Consider the following 27,978-nt stretch of genomic DNA (forward strand, 5'->3'; position numbering starts at 1 on the left):
AGTGAGCTGGTAGTGAACCGCCGGCGGAAAATTTGCTGTTGTACAGACGTACGTACGGCAGTCGGTGCAGCATCACCTCGTTCACTGTGCCTTCGATAGGCAGGAGCACGTCCCGGTTAATCGCTTTAGCACTTTATAGTTTTTCATCGCGTCATATTAGATACATCAGCTTTACGCTCGATGCAAAGATTGATTGATGGTTTCCCTGAAGAGAGGGCGGTGTTTGAGGAGATTTTCTAAATTCCAACACGGTCTGGGTTGCTCGGTGTCCCGGCAGTGGCGAGTGCATCTTCAGCAGGACTCTGGCCTTCGGGCGCCCAATGGGCGTCCAATGGGCGCATCTCGCATCGAACGGCTAGTTTTATGGCCACCTGATGAATGATCCACCATTAACGGATTTATTGATGATAGGATTTATGGCTATTTATTCCTCGCATTTCTGCGGCAGAGAAAAAAAAATGGATGGGTGCGAGATCGTCGGAACGTGATTCGGTACTTCTGGAGTTAAGCTGATTCTGTTGGAATGAACATGCTTAGCAAGTTGATTCGGCTTTCCTATGTCTTTAGCCTCGTTTAATTCAGAAACACGTAGGTTAGCGGTTCCGAAAGATTTACAATAAAAGGCGCTCGAATGGACCGGGCTTCGCGAGGCGTCGTGTTGGTGAATATTTCATCGATCGGACCCAAATGCGGAAGAAGATTTGATGAATCGGTTGTTTGGAATTAACAAGGTAATTAGGCGGCTTAAAATTACGGCAGGCTAGTTTGGGCCGAATACCTGATGGTCACAATGATGGTTTCGGTTCACGCCAGACTCCATCCGCATACCAACTGTCGTCGAAGCTACATCGCTTTCGTACATCATAACATATTCACCAAATCAAACCGGATCAAATCATATTCGATATTTTCGAGGCAGGCGCCAGCTGCTACAGCAGAAACTGGATGACCTTTCGGCGATCCTTTCACGTGGTACAGCAAATAGGCGGAGGCCAACCACATTTCCGTTCTTCTTCGATCTACGGTTCGAGTTCTCATTGATGCACACAGCAAGCAGGCTCGTGATGCAGCATAAAATAAATTCTAAAAAATAACAAGCAGCGCAACGGGTTTTGTTTTGTCCTGCTCTCCTTGATTCTAATATGTGTGTAGGAGTAGAAAGGGGGTTCGTCGTTTGATCGGTGTGAGTTCGTTTCTTTTTTTCGGACGATTTGGGACTCACTGTTTCGTGTTGTTATTGTTGATTTATGTACTTATCTACATCTGTAGCAATATTTCATGGTAAATGGGCTGGAATCGATCGGTGTTGGATCTACTAACCGAAGCAAAGAGGATTATGCCGTGAAGCAACCGAGAATGATTTCGGGATATTGAAGAGCCCCTTCCTTCCAACGAATTCTGAATGGAAGGTGTCGTTATCTGTTGGTCGATCATCTATCCGTGCATGACCATTGAATTGGATCGTCGGTGTTGAAGTTGTCAGTCTCTTATCCCCCTCGAAATGCTGACCAAGCACGATACAGGAATGATTGATGGTTGAATGACGTTCATCCGGTTTAAGTTTTAGTGCAGAAGTAATTGATTCTTCTGGTTGGTGCTTGCTTTTGATGCGGGAGAATTTTTCTAATCATTATGCGCAACATGAGTTCGTTTTGTTATTAACCTTCGTTGATCTTTCTGCTTATAGCCATATAGCGATTATCCCTTCGATCCTAGAGGTGCTTCACCCGAACCTAAATCCACTCGTGGAAGACCGTACAGACTTACTGGTGCGAACCACGTAAACATTTATACTTCCTGTAATCATAATCGTATGCACTGCAAATGACGATGACGTTCTCCAAACGTGTGGATGTGTTTAAATATTCAACAATGCAAACTGAGATGATTGCATGTTGGCCGGCCCCCACTGCGATGCAATCAGGCATGTAAGGTGTGTTTATAGTCACACCCTCTTTTTTCAATTATACGTTTAACCCTGCACCAAAGTTGAGCGGTGAAATTATTATTATTCACCAGTTACTCTATCACATGCTGGAGTTGTCAATTAGACAACCGGTGCTGTGAGCTAGCGTGACTAGTGATTGGAAAAAAAATTTACTGCATTAGGGCTAAGAAGTGGAACGAAAGACAATTTGAAGAAATTGAAAACGACGAAAAAGTGACAGCTCATTAACATGTCGCGAGATGTCACGAGGAGCGTCATTAGTCTCACACTTTTTGCCACTTACCTACATGTTTAGCTCTATTAGTATTTGGAAATGGAGCCTTACCTATTTTTGAGTTGGTCATTACTGATAAAGCTCTAGTTTCCAAGGAAATTCACATTTCTGTTCTATTAGTAGCTTAGACAGTCACGTAAAGACAATGAAAATCCGCAATCCTCCTAGAACTGCTTAACATTGATAATTCTTTTATGATTTTTATTTAAAGACTGCCCCAAAAATCTGTCAATTTGGACCGCTTTTCTCTCAACACTTGTGTTGCCGTTTATTTATTCCTTCATTTTGTTTTAAAATGCGAGGACTTCCAGCAGAACATTGTAAGAATATTGTGCACAAATTGTGCACCCAGATCCCAAATTGTCACAGATAGATAGGAAAGAGTGCGAAAGCCAAGTGAAGAGCGATATGGAAGTTCAGTGCAAATAACGCTGGAAGTTCAGTGAAAATAACGTAGGAATAAACCGAAAACGGGTCGAAGAAAAGGTCCTGCTAACCCTCGTTCGAGGTTTCAATTCGGGGTATGGCCAAAAAGTTTGTACTTAGAAGCAGTGGCTTCTCGTTTTCAAGTGTACCTTGTGCACTGCACAATCAGCCAAGTTGTATTATATAGTTTGTTTATCAATTATTTTGTAGAATTTTAGATTTTGTTTACCGAATGTTAAATAATAAACGACTCCACAGCATAATATGCACAAATTCACCCTAAACTACTTGCCTTAGCTGGTCAATGATAGCAAAACGATGTCCTTTTATCGCCGTAGCCAAAACGTGGCATTCTGCACTCGAGCACTTTGTCTTGTGCACCGAAATTGCGTGTCATATACATCCAACTTGAAATTTCAAATAGTTCAAGAGTTACTGAGCTGGTTCAAGAAAAGAAGGAATTACTCAACTCAGCTCTAAGATTTGTTGTTTTCTTTGTCACGTTTGGCTTTGTGAGTACTTGTATGCACACCTTCAGTAGAGGTTTCAGTGGCTTATGCTTATGACAGTTGAAAACAAATTGCTGTCTCAGTTGCAACGTCGAAGCGGTTTTATTGGTAAAATTTACTTGATTTTATTAGTAAAGTTTACTCGCTATACAGATCGCCGAATTCTTCTATTGCATGGATGATACGGAATAAGTTCAATAAAAACTTCCAATCCAAAAGTATATTATTTCATTGTGCTGAAAAACAAAAGCGAATATCCATTCCTCAATCTTTAGATTTCACTTACAACGAACTGTTATATATGATTTCATACCACATAAGCGGTGCACAACCCGTAAATTTTGTCACGAGACGCCACTGCTTAGAAGTCAAACGTTCTTCGTGGTTATGAAGCTTTGAATCCTTAAACCTATAAGAAACAAAGGTAGGCAATCCGCAAACCACAGTGCGAATGAAGAAGCATCGATCATGCCCAGATTTCGAAAGTTGTACGATGCGATGCTTACTGGGAATTCGAACTGTATAACCATGGACGACGAATCTCACGTAAAATTCGTCTTTTTTTAATATTATTATATTATTGAGCCAGTCCGGTCCATTGATTCAAGTCGAAAAATTATCAAGAAAGCTATGGTCAGACAAGCTATTTGTAGCTGCGGTATTATTCAGCAATTCTAGGTCATTCGCTTCTTCGGACCAGAAAAACTATCTGACCATATGTTCGGGTTGGGAATTGAACTCAGGTGGGTTGTATGAAAGGCATTCTGACTAACCGTTATACTCGTCCTATACCCATGATTCGAAGCCGCAAGGTTCTTTCTGTCTTCTAGCCAGAAAACAACGCGAAATCAACGTTAACAAGAAGAAGCGCAGTTTTGGCTACAACCGCTAGATACCAAATGTTATGAATACTGATCTGTTTTGCTAGTCTAATACTGACAGTATATCCAATAAAAATTATCTTGACTTTGGTATATTCCCACTGAAAACTAGGTGCGGTCATACTTTTTGAGACAGTCTTCATCAGTGTGTTTGACACAGTTCGAGATGCGATTTCACTTGTAGAAATCTTCTTAGCCGTTATCTTGCTAAGATTGATCAGTCGATTTGTACGTACCGTCGTTTTACTGGTGTTCTTTTTCATCGACTACGATTAAGGTACGTTTAGAGGAACAAACTCTTTTCTTTTCTTCTTCCTTCCAATGGTTGAGAACTTTCCGTATTTCGATATGCAGTTCCGAACATAAGCTTTGTGAACGTTCGGTGCGTAGTTTATATTGAACTACTAATGCCACCTCGCGAAAGCAGATATGAAGTTACGAAGACGAAACATGGGACAAATCGAAATAGTTATGTGCATAAACCGGTACCCTTGAGTTATCAAAATCCCCTAAATGACTACTATATGCATGGCCATAAAGTCGTAAACTTGATTTCTTTTGAGACGTGCGTGCTACATGGAATAAAAAGCCTCTTACAGAGAAGACGTGAATAGTTTGGAACACTGTGTATTTTTGTTGAGAACTAGATGGCTCAATAGCAAATTTCATGACAAACTATCCCCACTAGTGCTTGAATAACAGCTGATCGTGTCAGATGAGTTCTAGTTTTCATCAAGCTATAAAAAAACGCACCAGTGCATTAATGCATAAAAACAACGGTGAAAATGAATGAATTGCGGTACGAATTGGTCCACCACCGTCTTGACTTTGTAAGATTTGTGTAATGATTTATTGATTATATTTCAGCAACTAATCTGGATCGAAAGTTGTTGATGGAATTGGGCTTGGCTCTGCTCATCCGCAGTCTCGTTACTCCATCGTAGCTGATGTTTGTAGCGATGAACTGGTCCGGCGGGAAGGGCCAGGTGAATTACTGTCTGATATTGACAAAGATATCGGGTTCGATTCCTGATTTGTTCAGGGATCTTCCCGGGTAGGAAATTTTCTTGAATAACCCTGGATAGTAAACCGGAAATATTTGAATGTTTTCTTGTTCTCAGTTGTACTTCAGAAGGAGAATCTATACCTACTGAATTAACCAGATCGTTATATATTTAGTTAACTGGTTAAAATATGTGATGCAATATTTATTATCATTTAGATAAATCGTACAGCTCACACCTTTGTAGGGGTATGAGGCAGGACCATCATCATCAACTATCCCCCGTATTCTCCAGACCTGGCCCCCAGTGACTATTATCTGTTTCCAAACTTGAAAAGGTTTCTTCAGGGAAAGCAATTTTCGTCAAATGTTGAGGTCATTGCAGAAATGGAATTTGGAAGGCCTTGACAAATCTTATTTTTCGAAGGGTTTCAAAATGTTGGAGAACCGATGGGTCAAGTGTATCGCTCTAGATGGAGATTATATTGAAGAATAATCGACGCGAGGTGGCATTGACAGGTCGACATCTACTATCAATGCACTGATGAGTCGAAGACCGAACGTAAAATCAATAAAATAAACATAATCTATACCCGAAACGAACAAATAATAATAAACGCCGAGTTGCTAGTAATGTGGAATCAAAGTTTTGCAAATGAAAATTTACTATTCAAGCAAAGCTATATAATTTTTTGTTGAACACAAAGTCGATCATAACGTCCAGAAGGGTCGTGAGATGTACCTCTTGAAACTAGTCCATTTATATACTTTAGAGAAAATGATTCATTTCATGTACGTTTCGTCTTCGAATTATTAGTCCATTAGCATCTTCAATCAAATTTGGATAGTGACTAAAACTGTACATGACAGAAATGTGTATTTTGTTCAGTTGAAAAAAGTTTAGTTTAGTTTTCTTTATTAAAGAGACTGGTGGCTGATTCATCTCTGAGAAATAAGCAAACAAATATTGGAACAATTGGATCAGATTTCGTAAAATCGTTTGGGAAAAATGACTATTTTTATTTCAAGTAGTGTTCAAGTATTGATAATTTGGTTCTAATTCATTTTTAAAATAATTTCCACAAGAAACAAAGGATTTTTTTCAAAGTTATTGTGAAATGAAATTTTTCATCACTTTTTCAACAAAATCATGGTAATTTGAAAAGGAAAAAAAGCTTACTTTTTCACCCCCAAATTTATGGTCGGTACACAAACTATTTTCATACTTGTTTTACGTTTCGTCTTTGACGCACTGATGAGTCAAAGACGAAACGTGAAACAAGTAATGAAATCTAATAATTTTCACAGGTCGCAGATAATAGAATAAACTAAAACTTGTAAAAAAACTACGGAAAATTTTTTCCGTAGTCATTTTATATAAATTTTTGAAACAGTTGAATTTTGTCAATGTTAATTTGTTTAGTTAGTGTTTCTGCACGATTTTACGAATTCTGACTTTCTGAATTAGCAGCTGGGAAGACATAAACAGTTAAGTTAGATCAACTGATGAAATGAGCCATATTTTATGCTCGAATAGGTCGTTTTCAGCAGACGTAAATTTACACGATTTTTTCTAGGTTCGATTAGTATCTTATTATAACTAAAAAGTTACAGCTAGAACATTTCTATACAGAAGAACATATTTTATAAATTCTCTTCTTTTTTCAAGCACATATTTGGAGCAAGAAAGTTTACAGTTCAATATAGCCCGAAAGCATAATTAAAGGGTTTGTATAAAAATACAATCTTATTCATGGGAAAATTTACACGGCGAATAATCCATTGCCGGTGTCATGATTAAAAATCATGAAATCATGTAACATGTCTTCGCATAAAGACATGACTTATTATTCGAATTTATACAAAGCGTTGGTACTTAATTGAAGCTTAAAACTAAAACGGTTTGCTGACACAAAAATGGAATCTAAACGTATGCACAGAGGACTTTTTACGCGTTTTTTATGCGACATTTTTACACGGATTTCTGAAGTTACGCGGTTTTTATTACGCGGATTTCCTAAGTTACGCGGTTTTTTTTTCACTCGGATTTCCGAAGTTTTTTTTGTGCGGTAAAAAGAGACTTCAGTGTATCTAATTAAAGCTTAGAAATATTTTGCGGTTTTTTACGCAAATTTTTCGAAGTTATCCGGTTTTCTTGTTTTGTCTTAGAAATGCATGAAACGGTTTTTTAAGTCTCTCTGACACTTAGAAAATTTTCGATCTGTACATTTCATACATTTCTAAGACATAGGACATAAAAAAAGTTCTTCAGTTTTCCGGTTTTTTCTATACGGATTTCTGCATTTGCGCGGTCCCAGAGTCCTAAAGTCGATTTTTGTCAAATTTTTGTTTCTGCGATTATACAAGATCTCGGACGTTTTATGCATTTCCAAGACATTTGGCCAGTGCCGTAAAATTTCATTTATTTTCATTCAATTCAAATCGACTATACAGAGCCGATCAGTTGACTGTACTATACTTCATACTCAATACATATACCGCTCACTGACATACTGAATGGACAACACTCAGTTTTTCATCCGTTGCACCGTCAATTGAAACTCAGTTAAACCGACGTCAACAAAACAATCTCCCTTGGAATAACAAACATCTATTTCAATTGCCTGAGAGAGCGCCTATCAAATGATCTTCATTTCTAATACTTTGGAATACATCTCAATGCATACCAAGAATTGGAAAATTATTCATCCACACTAGTTGGCGAAAACTGTGAACTCAAATGGAAACCGTCACCTTTTGTTTATTGTAACGGTCGGAATAATTTTCTGTCATCGAATCTATGCTCATGCCTATTAATTCGAACTTGTTCACTATTGGAAAATCAGGTGGGTTCATTCGCTCTTGAAACGGAGCAAGCGAAACTTCAAATGACTAGGTATTCAATTGACTATGAACCCAGTGGATCTCATTTGATTATGACCACAAAAACCAATTGAATGATTTGAAGTACACTGACAGTGAAAGGCCAGAAATTTCATTTACATCAAAATAATGTCATTCGGAAAGGAAATTTTACCGCACTGCATTTGGCATAAAGAAAATACTGTTTATGTTAATGTTAATATCAATCTGACTTTTGCCTATACTCTAGTTACAGCTTCACGATTGCTATAAAATACAATAAGGTCATAATGCGATCGGAATCTTCCTGAAATCCATACATCACTCATTAGCTTAAGATTCACCGAAAACCGTGTCAATATAAGTTGAACTCTACGTAAAGAAGAGTTTCTTAACCTTTCATTATGAGTATTGTTTTCGCATTCTTCATCTTTCGTTAGTGCTCGGATAGAGGAGATAAAAAATCACCAGTATTTTGTTTGTTTGTAGAGTTTGCCAATTATTCACAAACGTTTCTGGCGCCCTGGCTATTTCTGTCGGGCAAATGGCCATAATTTTGCACATGTTTTTTTTATTTTAAACCATTCAACGAACCGTGGTTTTCGGGGTTAAAATACAACACTCTGTCAGGGAACGAATTTCTACGTACAGCTAAACAATCTTGCAAGTTGCGAACCATTTGCGAGTAATGATTATATGTAGCTTATTTGGTAAGCACCTAGTCTCCAATGGTCAGTGGCCAATGTTTGTTGGGTAGCAATTGAATGGCGCTAGTTCACCTATCAATATATGTCGCAAACATGTTCTATTTTTGTCTCGAAATTGGATACTTAGTCCATTTAAGGGTGCCGTGCGGATAGGATAGCCTTCGCTAATATATAGCTGATGTAATTTTTATTTTTTGAATTCACTTCGATTTTGGAAAACAGAACAGTGGAATAATAATTGCTCGATGATCAATGCTGTGGTGAAGGTTTTTTTTGCTGCACTCTTTACGGTGCCTAGATCAAACTGATGTGTTTTCTATTATTACTCAAACATGGTAAAAGACGCAGATTATCCAATTATTTGGACCGCTTAATTTACATTATTTTATGGTTTTACTTATTTTTATTTCCTGTATTATTCGAACAAATGACGAAAACTTCAAATCTTTCCTACCGCAGCGGGGGAAGCTTCACCAATGACAACCAGGTCAACACGCTATGTAACCTGCCGCCTTCCCATCCCGTGCGGCGGACAGTTCGAGGTGAGAGTGAGTACAGGTTAACTAAAATTGCTCCTCCACTATTATTCCGCCTGGGTTTTCGATCAAATTAGAGAGGTAACATTCGTGCATGCGTTTTTTTTTCTTCTTCGGGGGGCTCCGTACTAGGGATGTCCGATACCGAGTCGATACTTTGAGGTATCGATACTTATTTTCAAAAATCGGGTATTTTTGGTATCGATATAGCATCAGAGCGATACTGTTAGTATCGATACTTTTGGTCTCGATACTTACAGTATCGCAACGGATTAAAGTCAATTCCCATTACGACGGATTTTTTTTTGTTTCAATGACAGAGGCTTTAACCTTAAGGTCATTCGCCACTTCGGGCCAGAAAAACTTTCTAAGATTATGTTCAGGATTGGGAATCGAATGTTCAGGTAGGCTGCGTGAAAGGCATCGACTAACCCATCCCGCTATACCCGTCCCCAATTGAACTTTTTTTTCTTCGGATATGACGAAGCGCCAGGCTCGTGCATGGATTGGTATGACGTGGACTAGCCGTTGTTGAAATTTGTTCTCGACAATCTCGCTTCGTCCCACAAGTGCACTGAAAGAAAGTGAAATTAGCGAAACCCATCAACAAAACAGGCACATAAAGGCCATACTCTCAGAAGATTCAAACATTTCAATATTTCACACTCATTGCACTCTCTCTCAGTGCACTTGTGGGACGACGCGAGGTTGTCGAGCACGATTTTCAACGACAGCTAGTCCCCGTCATACCAATACATGCGCGAGCCTGGTGCTTCCGTTCCGTCCGTCCCTGGTCCCGTGGTAATAGTAATAGTAGTTCAATTTAAACCACAAAATTAGCACTGACGAGCCGAAGAAAAAGAATATGTGCTTTTGCACAAACCAACGAAACTCCTAAATGTTCAATAAGAATTGGCTTTTAGTGTAGTATCCGTGTATGGACATAAAGGTTATGATATGATTTTTTTTGAGAAAAAAAGTGAAATGTGAAATTCTTTGACATGGACCAAAAGTCACCAAAGGCGAAGTGCAATCTATATGGCAAGAAATATTCGTATACTAGTTTCACAACAAATTTATGGAAAACCTGCTGCTGCTCAAGTATCAATTGATACTTACAGGTATCGATACTTTATTGCCTTTTGATACCTTGTATCGATACCCAAAATTTTGGTATCCCGATACCCTAGGTATCGATACTTTACCTTCCGAGTACCATCCCTACTCCGTACTACGATTTTCATTGTTGTTGTTGTTGTCGTTGCTTTGCTTAGGTCATCTCCTTCGCACGTTGGCCGGTTTCGCTTAGTTGCGGCTGTGTTTTTTGGCATTTGAATTGCGGTATGAGTTCCAGTTTTCTTCACTTCATCGTTTTGCCATAATGACAGCTTGCATTCGAGATATTTTCGGAGAACTGGGTTGGGAGGACATAATGATACATATTATTTAAGTTGTCAAAAGTTGAAGCTTTGATTTTCATATCGGGATGTTGGGTCGGGGTCGGTTCGTTTTATCGAAAAATGTCCGATGATTTGTCTTGGCAATGACGGGTACAGGTCAATCGCTGTAAATAGTATGCATTTATATTCCGTTGGTACAACTCAAGGTACCCGTTATGCCCTACTTATATGATAATAACTAACAACTTTATTTGATCAACTGACTAAAACGAGACGCTTATGTGGCTACACAATGCTTTGGGTGGCTTTGAAATCTGTCCTACTGCTGGGCAACAAAAAAATGAATCCAAAAAATTGTCATGAAAGTTTAAGTAGTTTTGCGATAGACTGATCCAAAAAATGATCTCGAGTATTCGTGTCCTTAGTTTACAAATAACAGCTTTGAGAAATGTTTATTATAGCGAGAATTGTGGATTCAATAAAATGGGCTTAGCTCAATAAATTGTAAGATTTTATAGAGCAATTTCATTTGAATTCGAAGGTTGAAGGTTGGGGTTGAATTAGAAGAATTTATTTACTATTTTTGAGAAACTGATTCAACTTAACATTTCCTTATATTTAAGCGAACTATTGAATGTTCAGTTTCTTTACTTCGTACACTGTAATTCTGGAACCGAAAGTCAGATTCATATGAAATTAAAAACAAAATCTTTGGAAAGATAGAGCCTTTCATTTGAGCCTAAGTTTGTGAAAATCGGTTTTGTCATTTAGGAGAAAAGGAAGTGCATATATATTCGAATGGTACTTGGTTTTCACGGTAATTGCGTAGCCTTTATTTATGAGAAAGGCCAAGAGAATTAATCAAAATTTCGTTGAATGAGACCATTGCCGGGATACAGCGGTTAAAAAAAGGAAACTTTGATTTTTCTGTCGATAAGAAGCTTATTTTTTCTAATAAAACCTAATAAATTTTTTGTACGCTACCTGGAGTCTGTAAATTTTTATCACGACAATGCTAGGCCACACGTTTCGGCTTCGCGTAAAACTATTTTGATAATAGGCGATATGATACTCTACTCACTTTTTATTTAGTCCAGACTTGACGCCATCCTACTGTCATCCAACTTTTTATATACTCATCAATCCACGAATATTTAAGCAAGCGTATAGATTAAAGAGGAATGAGGTAACGACAATTATGAATACTAACTAACTTCCTTTTTCAGTAAAGGCCAAAATCAAATTATTACAATACAGTTTATTTACTATAATAACGTATTTCGTGAGAGCATGTAAGGAAAACTGGGGCAAAAATTGTCACACACATACATATAATTGTATTTGTTTTGTAGGATAATTTCTTCTCTGTGATTGCTAGTAGTATTTAGTGATTACGACTCGAAATAGTCTTGTTGTAACCTTTTTTTTGCTCCATCATGGAGTAAAATGGTAAATGGATGGGGCATAATGGAAAATCAAATCTGCTGCTCTCCAAAACCTTTTTTGAGCTCAAATAGTTATGGAAAAAGGAAAAGATGAAAATGAAATTAATTGTAATTGTCCATGGAATCTTTTTTTGTTTATATTGACGGAATTGTTTTGAGTTTGAGTTGAATGGATAAAATCTTTTATTTCTTCATTCATTATTATTTCTATTATCTCCCCGATAGCTTCCATCATATTCACAAAAATAAACATCACAGGCTAAAATAAATGTTAGTGTACCAATTTGTCACACTAATTTTTTTCCCTTTTTTCCCATGTCACTTTCTGACAAATATGGCAAATTCGCGAGTATAATTCTATTATATTTTCGTTTAGTATCCTTGAATTAACTTGAGAACTTACTGTTATTGAAATCTGTAATCAAAATGTGGTCACAGGTAAAAAAATTGACATCAAATAAATTTGTGTGATACCATTATTAAAATACCCTTTTTTTATATACCCTTAAATTTTCAAGGGAAAAATTCACAACATTCGTCAACTGTTCTTGGTACCAAAAGCCACCTTCAATAGAAATTTTATGTTTGTAATGGATATAGATCGAGAGATAATGCAGACTATTGATTTCGACAATTCACCATTTTGTCCCAGTATCCCCTTAATTCTTTTCTTGAACATTTTATGTGTATTCTTTACTTATTCCATGATATCTCTGAGTTCTTACTTCATCAAAATTCAATAGATTTCGATTAGGCGTAGGTCAGACTACCGTTTTTCACTATTGGGAACAAAATGCCCCGAATTAGCCTCATATCATTCAAGCGAGCTATAAGAAAAGTGACATGAAGCTAAATCCCACCAACTGACGTTTTTGGAGGCGTTCATTCTTGTTACCTTCTACATTTGCTGTAGCGAAATAAATGTTACTTCACTTTCTTTAGGTGCGGATAGCTTGCGAAAAGAAATAATTCAATGCGAGTAACAAAAGCTTGTATCCGGTTTTTGTATCAAAGTTTTTTGGCCGACTGAAGCAGCATAGTTTAGTGTACCTGTAACAAAGAAGCTTACTTCGAATCTAAGAATCGGATAAGAACACGTTCATGCAATAAAAAAATGCTAACGTCTTTTTAATTTCAAAATTCGAGTCTGGTTTTTGCATTCAATATCTTTTCTGCTCGTGCAGTGAAACATACTTAGATAGGTTTTACAAACTTATCCGATTTTCGTATTAACTCGATCGTTAATTTTGTACTTAAATAGGCGATTCCTCACCATTAGTCTTATTTGTCATTACCGCTTATCATGACATTTCGCTGCTAAAGGATGATTTTTTAAGAGGTATAGGATTTGATTTAAAAAAAAAACAACAAATTTGAGAAAATTGATGAAATCTTTATTGGAATTGATAGAACGATCAATATAATTTAATGTTTGAAGAAGGTTTCATGCAAACGTTGGCCGTGGCTCCGCTTTAGATGGCCCATGCGCAAGGTCCACTTTTGGTACACTCTCACCAACATTTTGAGCGGTATTTCACGAATAAATGCTTCAATGTTGGCTTCCATTGCGTCAATCGTTGCTGGTTTATCCTTGTAGACATGAGCCTTAACATGACCCCGCAAAGAATAGTCCAAAGGTGTTAAATCACACGTTTTACGTGGCTAATTGACGGGCCCAAAACGTGAGATAACCTGTTCACCGAAGGCGGCTCTCATCTTGGTCATTGTTTCGCGTGCCGTGTGGGATGTAGCACCGTCTTGTTGAAACCACATGTCAGGCATGTCTAATTCTTCCATTTGGGAAAAAAATCGTTAATTACCACACGGTAGCAGGAACAAGTACCACCCGATAATGCCACCGGCCCAAAATCCATACCAAACAATGATATTTTTTAGGATGCATTGATAACTCTTGCAATGCTTCTGGCTGGTCTTCACTCCAGATGAGGCAATTTTGCTTGTTGACTTATCCATTCAACCAGAAATGAGCTTCGTCGCAGAACACAATTTTTCAATAAATAAGTAGATCTTCCTACAACTTTGCCAGCGCCCATTCATGATTGAATTGTAGACCAAACGAAGATTCATGATTGAATTAAAAACCAAACTGAACAAGTTCGACAATGACACAAGACACGAATCACGCTTATGAGCATGAACTTAGCGAGGCACCCCTCACCGATGATAACGCAAATAGGTGAATAATTTGTTGCTAATTAGTTACGGTAACTTTGAATTTGTTGCTCAATTTTTTTTTAAATTTACTAGGCTTCGATTTGTTTTGAAGCATATTTCGAAAGGAGGCTTCGCTAACTTCATATGAACTTAGCGAAGTACTCAAGAAAATTAAAAAAAAATTGAGCAACAAATTCAAAATTACCGTAACTAATTAGCAACAAATTATTTACTAGGCGTCGATTTATTTTGAAGCATATTTGGAAGGAAGGCTTCGCTAACTTCATATGAACTTAGCGAAGTACTCGAAAAAATAATAAAAAATTGAGCAACAAATTCAAATTACCGTAACTAATTAGCAACAAATTAGCAACAAAATATTCACCTGTTTATGTTATCATCGGCGAGAGGTGCCTCGCTAAGTTCATGCTCATATCACGCTTGATCTGTTAGAAAACGTGTTGCCAAAACGATACCAATAAAAAATCACCCTTTAGTCTAACCTTTGGTGTTCAATTTCTACCTAAATTAATTTTATTCTGATATGACCGAAGTTTGTTTTTAGATTAGAAAACCAGACCTTACTTTTAGCTCAAGTATCCAACACCTAATTCTATACTTAGTGCAGTGTTTTTGTAGCAAAATGCTTCGACACAATTGGCACACTTCACTGCCTACGGCCGAGACTACAGAAACAAAAGACAATATAGCATTGTGCATAATCAGAGCAGATTTTGCGTATGAAAGACAATGAGGCGAGTAATTACAATCACTGATGACTGCAAGCAGGGGCGACAAATGCTTCTCGATAAAACAAGTGTCTTTGCTACAACTGAACAAAACAAATAATGTTGTAAACATTCAATTATAGAAGCACTTCGAAGCAAATGAATCTGCTCTCACAAGTAACACTGTGCGCTAAGTAGAACCTGTCAACTAAAAATACATGTACATGTTAAATGAAGTGTACTGCCATAGAAGTGCTACACGCACAGATCTGTCTTCCTCTCAAAGCGATGAGTTTTTTCGAAGAACCATGTCGCAGTACAAAGAAATTCTTTCCATCGAAAAGAATGTGTGGAATAATTTTACCCTAAAAAAGGCAACGCATGCAATTGGAAAAGATTATACCTTCTTATGTAGTATTTGATCAGGTTTTCAATGTAAATCATTTGTCACCTATGACTATCAACTGGCTACATGTCAACCATTTAGGGATTGACTTGTTTCTTAGTTCTACGTTTCGTCTTCGACTCATCAGTGCATCAGCAGGTTATGTTGAACTGTTGATGCAAACCCATGGATCAACGTAATGCCGTCAAATTTGTTTCGTTCTGTCGGCATGTCAGGATAGATGCTTCGGCGTTGAAAAGTGTTTTACAAAAGCATTAATTTTACGTCTGCTCAGCGGATTACGTTGATCCGTGGGTTTGCATCTTCGACTCATCAGTGCATCGGCTGATGCACTGATGAGTCGAAGACGAAACGTGGAACTAAGATACATGTCAATATTGCCAGAAATCTGTTCACTATGATACACCTTGCGATAAACGACATAATAATGATAATTACAACAACAATCCTGCTACTCCAAGTGACGGATTGGGAAATGAACATAGGCTTGGCTGCGTAGAAGGCGATCGTATTATCCATCTCTCCATCTCGCAATACCACTCCAAATGGATCTCTATCTACTATAAAATAAATTTGACGTTGATCTCCTACTGCTTCACTAAAGACTGTGCCGGCTAATAAGGCCGATATGATTGCCAAGTCTTAATAAATTTTTAAAAATGAATAAATATTGACTCCACAATTTATTCTATCTGTTGCGGGAAATAATGTTGATCACACATTCGTATATTCTATCCGAAATCTGAAATTGAAATTAATTCACTATTGGTCAGATTATTGGGCAGTGATCAATTTCAGAAACCTCATTGTTTCGATTGCTTTTGGCGCTGTGCATTTACGAAAGCACTATTCCATTCCATCCGAGTTTGTACTGTTTCCGCTATCAGATGACGACTTCGAATGTCCGAATGGAGGAAAAGCTATACGGCCAACGATGGTGAGTTTGCCATTCACATCCCCTGGCCAGCACATCAAGAGGCGGATTCTTTCCGATTCAAAGCATCCGATTGTTGCCTAAAGAGTCCATTCATGCTCTCTGGCGGCACAGTTCCTCTGCCTCGGGGAACCTTTCAAGCGGGTGCCCATTGGTACAATGGGGGAAAAATAGAGGCTTTTCGCGTGATCTGCAGCTCTCTGCCGTGAGATGGTCGCTGACGTCCATCGCTATCTGCCGTGGCTAGACCAAACCGAACCGAACTGACACTGCGATTGAAGAGTGCCTGGCAGCTAGTGCTGCTCGAACAAGAGTTTGCCGTTTGTGTGGTTAACTGACGAACACTCCACCGACCGCTCTTACTCACCGTTCGACTTGAATGGGGGCCCGCGAAGAGCTCGGGCCGTTCATTTTGCGGATAGAGAGCCAAGCGGCGGAGTTTGATTTGCGCTAGAAAAGTGTTTCTTCAGGGTTGAAATCTCCCGGGGATCCCGGTTGGATTGTTACCCAACAATTTACCGGTAGAATCCAGACAGTTTTCAGTGTATTTATTTGTTGATAATTGCAACATGAGCATTTCGCTAATCGAACGATGCTCAACACCGCCAACTTCACTCCTGTTTCGCTAAAGAGAATTAATAGTTGAGAAGCAGTATGAAAAACGGAGAAGAAGAAACCCATATTTACATTGACGAACAACGTTCCGCATCGTGCGGACGCTCCACATCGCAGGTTGTGCCTAAGTAGTAGCCTACAATTTGCCTCGAGTATTTTTTTTTATTTCGAGAAATAAAACCGATTTTCCTTGTGGCCCACCAACTACTACTGTTGCACTGTAGTACAACGATTGGCAGGTGGGAAGTGGGTGAGCCGCCGCGGACTCCGTGCCCAGTGCTGCAAAAGCGAAAGTAGTCTCAGTCGAGCGACCTCATCGACTGGAACGATGGGACCAGGTCCCAGCCAGTATTGCGCGGTTTTCCAAAGTGTTCTTCGTCGGCCAACAGAACGGTAATGGTACACCATTTTTGCGAGAGGAAACATTTGACCCCTCGGGTTTATTAAGGCGTAATTGTGGACGGGCCCGGTTCGGGTTTCGGGGTGTGTGTATGTGTTTAGTGTCGCTAATAGTTCAACGCATCAAGTTCTAGCCCGCGTCAGGCTCAATTGTTTATTTCCTCAATCAGAGAAAATCGCCATAATTTAGAGAAAGAGTGCAAAAACAACGAAACCTAGTTTCCATGTCCATCCGGTCGAAGAATTTAATGGTGGTGAATCTTGTGACTTGCTGTTTTCTGCTGATTGACTCGTTCAAGTTTTGCCAACAGAAGATATAATTGACCATCAACCGATAAGTACAGTGGAAATCTAATCAGTTTTATGTGCACCGTGTACCATCGAAGCCAAACTGTTACCACCTTCCAGCGATTGTGATAAATGAAGTGAAACTCAAGTGGTGTGTACGAGGAAAGAAATGTGCTCGGAAAGGCTTATTACTTCCTTGTAAAGTAATTTCTGCGAGTTTCAGTTCGGTTCCGTACAACGTTGCTGTGGCGTTGCCATCGATGGTTATGTACCTGTGTGTTTGAAAAAATTGTTTTCAACCGTGCTGAATTGATAACAATAGAGCATCAATCAATCCTTGAATTTTCGACCGACGAGCAACGGAGTTCGGGCTGTCGAGGAGTCATCATCTGGGATCCATCCCCGGGTGCAATGATGCTACTGTCTGGTTTAAGAATCGGTAATTATAAGTTTCTTTCAACCTTCAAGCGATATCGCCAAGTGCTGTGGATGAAATCAATTCAGAATGGCAGTAAGATCTGAAAAACAAAAAAAACAAATATTTGTAGACGATTTGGGTCAGAGTATTATTGTTAACCTTTTTTGTTAGGAAATAACAAGCGATAATAACTCGTAAGAATTGTTAACCAAATTATATTGGAATTGTAGTACATCAACTGTTTTCAGTTGGCGAACTAAAGATCCGTAAAAATCTGAAACTGTATTTGTTATATACACCCAACCATCTCCACTAGAGATGGGCAGAATAGTTCATTCGAAACAATCGCTTAAACTCAACAGTTTTATACAAAGAACTAGTTCTCCTGAACCATTCCTTTGTTCATTTTTTCCAGTGAAGAAATAATTAATGCAACTAAGTAATTATATTTTTATATGACGAATTACAAGAATATGCACATTTTAACTCTCTTATGATTTCTTAAATTTTGTAACAGAAAATTCTATTTCATAAAAATCGTTCAATCGAATGCCTTTTGATATCAGTGAAACACTACCATTCTCTGAAGAAGAACTTCTGGTCACTCTTTGTATAGAACTTCATCCTTAATTTTAACGTTATGCTTGATTCCGTCTGGGTTTATATTTGTGGGAAATCAGGAAAAACGGTTGTCTCAGTCTTATAATACAAACGAATGTTGCTTACTATCCGACGTTTCGGCCTTGTAGGCCTTTTTCAAGGAAACTGGAAAATTTATTGTATTACATTGACAAAAACATAAAGCGTTGAACAAATGATACAATGTGAAACTTACCAAAGTCCAGTCAAAATGTCGATGTCTGACGCTATTTTAGAACATACTTTAAGATACTACGAAAACAATTGATCATTTACATAAATTATGAATCAAAAAGTATTTAAAACACTCTTACTATTGACTGCAAAACAAATATTTTGTTTGCATGAATTACGTACAGTGCAAACAAAATATTTGCTATGCAGTCAATAGTAGCGTCAGACATCGACATTTTGACTATAAACGATAGAGTGTAGTAAGTTTCACATTGTATCATTTGTTCAACGCTTTATGTTTTTGTCAAGATAACACAATAAATTTTCAAGTTTTCCTTGAAAAAAGTTAACGCCAAAGATCGAAAAGTCCGATAGTAAACAATATTCATTTGTATTATAAGACTGAGACAGGCGTTTTTCCTGATTTCCCCTTAATTTTAACGTCTTCAATGCGTGATTCCATATTCCATAGCAATTCCAATCGAAATACTAAGACACCATGGTAGTTAGACTTGAACTGCTAGGCAGACCTCTTTGGACAAGATCACTAGAATCTACAATGTGTTCGAATATCACCATCAGCGTAAAATTGTATTGAATAAAAAATTGAAAAAACAGCACATAATTTCGATGTGAAAACGTCTTACTCTACTATGGGACACATTTGCAAAGTTTACAATGCCGAGAGTGATATGTTTTTTTCGTGAATCTCGTTAGTCCCGTTTTGTTGACTGTAAACGTGTAATGACACAGTGTTTCAAAAAGTAAAGTTTCTTTCAATTTGCGTCAGTGCTGATTTTATTCATACCGTGTGCAGGTCTGCGATCGAACAATTTTTTATTGGCAATGTCTTAGTATTTTGTTTCACATGAGTAGCATGGTGCTCTGGTAATATTTATACCATCACTGAAAAGGGTGAAAAACCGTAAAAAAAATTGTAAATCGACCTCAAATCTACTCCAATTGCGAAACATATCTAATAAGAAACTTGCTGCTCATCATACAAGTAAAGTGTTATAACTACTTGGGTTATAAATAATTTGATGAATTGTTTGCATTTTCAATCAACTCGAATTACGTATTAAATTTCTTATGGCTTAAAAAATTCCATTTTCTGGTTTCTGAACGGTGGAATTCCAGCACTTTTCGAAACAGTTGGTTTAAACTATAATCTCTTTACGTTTTTTTTTTGAAGCACGAAATACATTTTTAAATTTAAAAAAATGTATGCTTTGTAAAATATGTTTAACAAAATTATAAATTCGACTAATCAGCTCTTATCGAAAAAAACCTTTTCAACAAAATCATTCATCTGACGAAACGGTTCCCAGTAGGTTCATTTCGTATATTAAACGTAATGTTCTAATCCTGTTTAATGTGTATATGATTACAAAATAACTTGATTGAAGATGTGTTTGAAATGCGGGTGCAATGCGCATTGTTTTGTTTGTGCACCATCCATCAATTAACTGACTACGATTGGGGCTCTCAGTGTGCTAACATATATGTTTCTTTTTCATCTTAAACAGAAATTCCAGGTGAAAATTTCAAATAATTTTAGACAGGGTTGAAAAATTCATAATCATAAATAAATCTGCTTCAAATCAACATGTTTTGCGACACTTTTATGTGAGTCCGCATCGAATCTACATACAAGTAGGTGAGGGAAAGGTCAAGTTCGTTCGAAGATTGATTTCGCTCTAAGCTGGCAGGGTATGTTCGAGTGGTTTATAAAGTATGATGCACGTATTGTTATAGCTAGTGAAGGAAATTAATGTAAATTTAGACGAAAAAAATTCTCAGAAAACATCAGACCTTTCATCGATACTCTCAAATGGATTCGTTATTACAGTTGAAATTGATAACTTTTTGGACAAATTTTGGCTGACTTTGGATATTGATACTTGTTTATAAAATGCACCTACTATCGATAGGTAGATTTATTCAAATCTTTGTTGTTAACATGTTTCGAGAATTTTTAAAAGGCAAACTGGACTTGTCGGTTTCGATTTGCTTTGCAGGTGACTTCCAATGTGTAAGACGATTGCATGACTAGTGCTACGATCCTATTGACTACGATCCAGTAGACACGAAAATCCAGGAATCGAACATTTGACAAATGGATTGTAAGATCATATTAGCTCCAGAATATTTGTTTTTCAGAGCCTATTATTTGAATATATTTCAATCAACTCAATTTTTTCATAAAACATCTAGTATTTGGATCGCGTGATAAGTGCATTATGTGTAAATATTTATATTTAGATGGTATTTTATGACAATCTATGCAATCTAACACAGTCAAATACGCAGATACATACACTCGCACGAAACTATCTATACACATAACGCATGAAAATATTTAAATTACAATTAGTTAGGAAGGTCAGCTGATCGAGTCATTTGTAGTATAAAACCTATTTTTTCGATGAAAGCCGTTTCAATTCTTTCATTAGTGCTTAACAGTACAATGGGATAATAGATGAGTTAGTCTAATTACCAATAAGAGCTTCTAAAATTTAAATTGAAAGATGCAACTTTACGAATCTTCATGAGAAGATCGAACCTAATTTTAAAGAATGTGTGGTAAACGTATTTTGTTGCACTCAAATGATAATTGATCTCTTTACACATCAACGAATGGAATTGCAATGACTGAGTGGAAACAAATATTGAAGAAGCCAAATGAATGGGAAACTCACAGAAAAAAAGATTTTTTTGAAAAAGGTACGCTTAGAGGTAGGACTCGAACCTGCGTTCTTATGCAATTCCGATGATTCTAAGACGAAACGTAAAATCAAGTGAAATTGGTTATGTGCACCTAGCATAAATTAGGGGGTAAAAGCTCTTTACCCCTCAAACTTACCAAAATCTGTACGGCTAGTAAGCCGAAACTTGTTTCGTTCGGGACGTCGGTTTTGATATTACACTTAGGTGTAATATCAAAGAAGTGTTTTGCAAATAGCATTAACTTTACGTCTGCCTAGCGGTTTATGTTGAACCGTCAGGTCGGAGGTAGCAGTTCAACATAAACTGCTACGCACTGATGAGTCTAAGACGAAACGTAAAATCAAGTGAAATTGGTTATGTGCACCTAGCATAAATTAGGGGGTAAAAGCTCTTTACCCCTCAAACTTACCTAATTCAAGTTGTTTTAACAAGATTTTTTTTAGATGTGATGATAAATTGTAGTATCTTACCGCAGTTTCAAATTTCTTGCTATTTAATGTTTTCTTATCGATTTGAAAAAAAGAGCTATATTTATTAAAAGTTCAAGTCATTGTACCAATTTGTACATCGTTGGTTAATTGAACAGTATAATTTTCAATTCTCAATGTGTCCGGCGTATGTAGTTTATCAGTGTTCCGTTTTTATGTATAAGGTTGATAACCAGAGGATGACATAACATTTTGTGAGTCAAAAGGTTAACTTACGTTTTTTTCTTACTATACTTATATTCAAACAGCCACAAATTATCTGGCTCTGCTCTGATTAATTGCTTTACCAACTACCTAAATTTCGATGTCGAAAAAAAAATTATGACGTTTACCATGTTTCAACACAAGAACTCCGCGCCACCAGCAATGTTTCTGTGCCCCCACCCCATCAGTGGCGCTCAACTTGAAAAGCATAATTTTCCCACAACCTAGCGTACGAAAGGCGACCGATCGCGACTTTGTCGGTTGTCAAATGTCAACTTGTCTCCCATTAGTTTCGAGTTCGGCCGCTTGTTGTTTTGTTGTGTGCTCTCTCTCTCTTTCTCTGTCTATCTCTTGCCGCGGGCCACTGAATTTGCAGCTCAATATGAGTCCAATGGAAGAACTGTCCGTTGCGCGTCCGTGCGCCTGTAAACAATGGCAAGACCCCCCTCCAGTTTGTTGCAGTCTGTCATTAAAAAAAATAATAAGAAGTTTCCAATTACCCCAATGCTCTCCGGTTACTACATCATTGCCAAGACAAGACGGTGACCGCAGATCTTCTGGCCGACCAGTTGCAACCTGCTGCATGATTTGATGGCAGCAGAGATTGTAGTGAAATCAAGTTCCGCCACGTTCCGGCCACGTTCCTTCCCTGTCTGCCACCTCGTGCGACATAGCGATTCTATTTAGACGAGTTGGTACACAACCAAACTAAGCCAAGAATGGAAATCGAAATCACGAACTAACCTTTTGTTTAGGCCTGCCAGCTTTTTTTGCAGTTGGCTGCAGTTGGCGACGTTGCGATGCTTCGATGCAACTCTGGTTGCATTGGTAGTGAAAAAACACGATCTTCATTCACGAAACTACTACCAGCACACGAATTCAGGTTCCATTAGATCTAACGTTTGATTTATCCAAGATCAAGGGGTTCAATCTGATGGTGATTTAGTAGGATATGACTGTACGGTTGAGTTCAAATGTACTGGCTCAATTTTTCTGGGTCGCATCGTAGTCATCGATGCAACCCTGGCTTCTGTCGGCTGGCAGAGGGGTAGTGGCACAGTATACTTGTACGATCACAACATACTCTTCGAAACAGCTTCGATGATACCTGCAAAAAGCAATTGGCTAGGTAAGAGTTTCACTTTCAAATCGTGTTTGCCACTTTTAAGGCTGCTGTGTTGGAGTCAATCAGAGGTCACCCGATGACTTCGTGGCTCGTGTAAAATAATTGTTTGTCCCCGATTTGCGCTTCGGGGGCTTCGATCGAGGATAGCCTCTGGTGACCTGAATTTGCCCTCCCCAGCCCTAATCAATACGTCGATCAGATTCTCTCTCACACGCACGCAAAAACGGCCATCAGATTACGGCAGGGCTTTGAATCATCATCACGCGCCACTGAGTCCAAATCGGGTCGTCCGCCGTCGTCGTTTGAAGCTCACATTTCGGTTCATCTCTCATGATTCGACCCTTCTCGCTCAAATTCACACGCTATGAAGGCGTTAGAGTATGAGTTTGACACGGCTACTGATCTTTTCTAGCGATATTGTTTTCAGCGAATTTAACATGGCAGTTGAGGCAACTGTTTTCAATGAAACTACTTATTTTTTTTATTCCGCGACAGTCGGTTTCATCGTGAAAACATGAAGGACCCGATACCTTTTTGCTGCTGCTTCAGCCGGTGTGGTGTCAACTTTGCTCTGTGCAATGTGCAACATTTCATGCCGTAGACGGTAGGAAAATTGCTTGTCTGAAACACAGCTGACAACAACGCCTTGTGGCAGGTTAACCTACTGACTGACGTTCACAGTCGTCATGTTTTTTTGGGGTGATGTTCTAGTGAAGTGGGGGGGTGAGGAGTTTGCCTGCTTTCTGCCTGTCTGCTTGCCTCGAATTGTCTTCTATCGTATGGAACATTATGGTTTGTGTTTCAAAAGCAGCTTAAGTGCGACAGTTTGAACCTCGGAGGCCGAGTTTGGGTCTTGCATTTGAAGAAGAGAATCGATGTTGGGTTTACTTTTGTTCGAACTGGTGATGCATTTGGACTGAGTATAATCACGTTTACTAGGTTGAATTAATGTTTTTTAAAAATATTTTCATGTAGTTCGATGGAATCCCTGTTTATATCGATACTCTTATTCCAGTGATTTTTCAATCTTTTTTATGCAGCACGAAAAATTACTTTCCACGTGGCATCGACGAACTCCTCGTGCTAGCTGATTTTTTTTTATTGATGAACCATTACTTGAAGATAGTCCGAGGGAGCCAAAACGTGTCAGTAAGGTAAATGAGGCATCTATTGGGGCCATGGTTACGATGTTTTCGTGTTTTGACAGATCATTTTCCAACGATTTCGTCTTTCAAGCTCTGCAGTAATATTACAGGCTGTCGACGATTGATATGTCCCGACCATTTCACAAAACCGATGGCTCGACCTTCGCCATCCATTTAGCCTCTCCAGGTTGCTTCGGTACACATATGTCGCCTTCAGTCCATTGCCGAGAGTTTTACCCTTTTCAAATCGATACCAAAAGTCCACCTGATTCCAGCATCTGCATGACCAAACACGCTTCCGAAGTGCACTTGCGTTCTTGTTATTCAAACGAGGGGTTAGACAATTTTTAATCCTACGACAGGTTTTATTTGTGGTGTCTCACCTTAAAAATGATACGTGTGTGAACGTTTGTCTTAAATAACGCATAACTCTGGAATTTCGCTTGAAAAAAAAGCATAAATTCGGAACAAAATATTTTTGCCAAATGTTTTAAAAAATTCATGAAACGTTGCAATCTGGTGTTATCTCGATTGTTTTGTTGGGGAAAAATGGACTATTTGGGACTTGGAATTTTTGACATAGGACTACGTCTTTCTTTATTATGCTCACCTGGGTGCATTTTCAAAATTTCACAACACGAAAGTTTCACGAAATTTCTCCAGTTTGGTTTTGTTAAAAACTGTTTCTCTGTTTGAGTATTTTTTCTAATTATATCACGAAACGAATGGAAAAAGATGTAATATTGTTGTTAATATTACGTTTATTACGAGAACATTGTTTAAATAGTGAAAAATAGGTCCAAACATGAAACATCAAAATCGACCGAATCTATAAATAGACCCTATTGCACGTTTGCTAGCTTCAGTCTATGATAATCCATGAGCGGAGATATTCAGGGTGCGCAGACTGCCATCTACCCAAAAACTGTGGAGCTACACCTGGCATTATTCAACAGGTGCTTCAGTCAGTGACAAATATTTTCAATGATAGCTCCAAACAAAAGTGATTGAATCATCCAGCTTCTGGTCGTTTAAATTGGGGAAGAACGGAGGAGAAAACGAAAAGTGGAAAACGATGGGGAACAATATACAAAATAAGCCGTTCTAATGGCTCTAAATGTTATCTAAAAAACTATTAAGGTTACTTTCTTCGCCAATTAAAGGTAAAAATCATCAGTTTACTGCAAATCTAGAATAATTTGATTAGCTTCGTGCACTTTTCGCTGTGCGAAATTCGTTCGAAAAAAAATGTTCCGAACAGTGTTTAATACCGTGGTCCTTCTGAATGCCAGAAATGGATACCGTGCAGCATTTTGATAATTTCTTTCAATGAAGTATACAAATCCGAAATGAAATAATCGACATAAAAATTCTACATTTTGCTATTTTTGTGACCGTTAGGACCGCCCGTTTATGAAAAAGCTACAAACGAAATCGCGTAAAACGAAAGCTCGATACCAAAATTGGTTCAGTTTGGAATTAATCGGCAGTGCGAACAGATGTCACATCATGTGTTGTGGTTCTTTCACAAAGCCAATTTCGCTTCAAACGATAGCGATTGCGTCATACAGCTTCTGGTCGTTTGCATTGCAGGAAAACGAAAACGAAAAGTGGACAACCATGGGGAACATTATACAAAATCAGTCGTTCTAATGGCTCTAAATGTTATCTAAAGAATTATTTAGGTTACTTTCTTTGTAAATCAAAGGTAAAAATCATCAGTGTAGTGCAAATCTAGAATAATTTAATAAGTTGTGCACTTTTCGCTGTGCCAAATTCGTACCAAACGAATGCAAATAAAGCCAGCATACCTTCTGGGAACCTGAAGGTGAATCCCGCGACTACAACATTCAGCTGTTGGTCGTTTGCGTGCGAGTAACAGAAAAAATACATTTAATCGTCCCGAAAAATGAAAAATGATAATCCGAAATGAAGTAGTCAACCTTAAAATTCTATACGTTGATATTTTTGTAGCCGTTAGAAACGCTCTTTTGAAATTTTGTTCGGGATTTTGCTTCGTTGCAAGAATTTCTAAGACATCTGGTATCAGAAAAAGAAAATAATTCGATTCCGGAAATTTCAAAAAATTTCTTAGCCTTGGAGAGTGGATCAAAAAAATCTCATTCCGACCTATCGGGCATTTCTAAGACAAGACAAGACACATGACTTCGAAAACTTCGCATAAAAAAAGAGTTTAATGTATCCATCATGACGCCAATCTCGAAAACAAAAATCGGCTGTCATGACAAAACAAATGAAATTTGACATTTAACTCAGGTGGATAAAAACAGGTTCATAAGATTGCAGTGCAATTCGACGATGAAGAAAGTCACTTTCAGCATATCTAGTAATCTATTGATAGATTTGATAACGATTCTATGCATATAGCTCAAAAAACAGTTCTAGTTTTCTTCACGTTTCGTCTTCTATTCGTCAGTGCCTAGCAGTTTAAATTGATCTCGTAGTGACACGTAGCAGCTGGGCTAAGTCTGCTAATCAAACCTGAAAGTTGACTCAAACCCAAAATTTTACTGGATAATTGGCCTTTCAAACTTATTTTTTTGTTTGCTGCAATTAAACTTGCGTTGGCGAGTCGACGATGAAGTGTGAGAAAATTACTTTTACCTATTTCTAATAACAAGCAAACAAATCTTACCTTATTATATTGTAGCTTAATTTCAATTAAATAACATTTTCTAATAACATTTTCTTTTTTTATTTACAGGTAAGTCTGCAATGATGATTTATTCAGATGAAAAATGTGAGTAGAACTAATCCAAGTTGCTAAATATCATGAAGAAATACAGATGGATCCATTAAATCAATCCATTCGAAGAAGCAGTTTTGCATTAACCGAAATGGTAATGACTCAAACTAAGCAGTACAGCATCTTGAAGTGTTCCAGCCTTCGATTTAAATCAACCATTTCAATGAACTGATAGAATGTGGGATATTTGTTTCGGTTGCCAGTTTCACCAAGTTTTTTTCTATCTCTAGTACAAGCCAACTAGAGATAAGCAAAACAGTTGAATTCAAAGGACTCGATAGTTCTACCGAAAGGACTAGGTTCTCCCAAGCCGTTCATTCGTTCTTCAGAAATTTTGTACGATTCTGCGAAAAACATGCAAGAGGGAAAAATGATATTTCGTTAGTAACAAACTTGTTATTAGTGAGTACAGTGACTTTTTTGCTTGTATTTAAAGTAGTAATCGTCTAATCTGCACTGTTTCAAAGTTCGCTGATATATGCTATTTCTACTACATTCATCAAAACTACGACCGTTATTAATACACTTGGTAAATTTCAAACATTTATACTTTTTTTTAATTTCTTAGTAAAAAGATTCAAGCAACCAAATAGCTGCTTTGAAAAGCATTCCTGAACATTCACTATTAACGGATGTTTTACAATGTGTTGAATGAAAACTGTTTCCCAACCAGGTACGCTCCACTCGAACCCACGCACAACCACTCAGCTGAGGCGTTTTCCCTCATATAGGTTGCGCTTAGCAGAGGTTT

General features: G+C 37.8%; 1 protein-coding gene across 6 annotated transcripts in view; it reads left to right on the forward strand.

The window, feature by feature from the left end:
* The window catches only part of LOC131430255 (tyrosine-protein kinase Btk29A), a 212,276-nt gene that overhangs the window by 127,887 nt on the left and 56,411 nt on the right, over positions 1-27,978 (forward strand). Inside the window, exon 1 of one of the 6 annotated variants that reach the window (XM_058595066.1) lies at positions 16,947-17,975. The exons of the other annotated variants lie outside the window; for them this stretch is intronic. Coding sequence (XP_058451049.1) covers positions 17,948-17,975 — 28 coding nt within the window. The 5' untranslated portion in view covers positions 16,947-17,947. Of the gene's footprint in view, positions 1-16,946; positions 17,976-27,978 lie in introns of those variants that run through there. 6 annotated transcript variants of the gene reach the window in all.

Source organism: Malaya genurostris, chromosome 2, assembly GCF_030247185.1.
Source record: "Malaya genurostris strain Urasoe2022 chromosome 2, Malgen_1.1, whole genome shotgun sequence".
Lineage (NCBI taxonomy): Eukaryota > Metazoa > Arthropoda > Insecta > Diptera > Culicidae > Malaya > Malaya genurostris.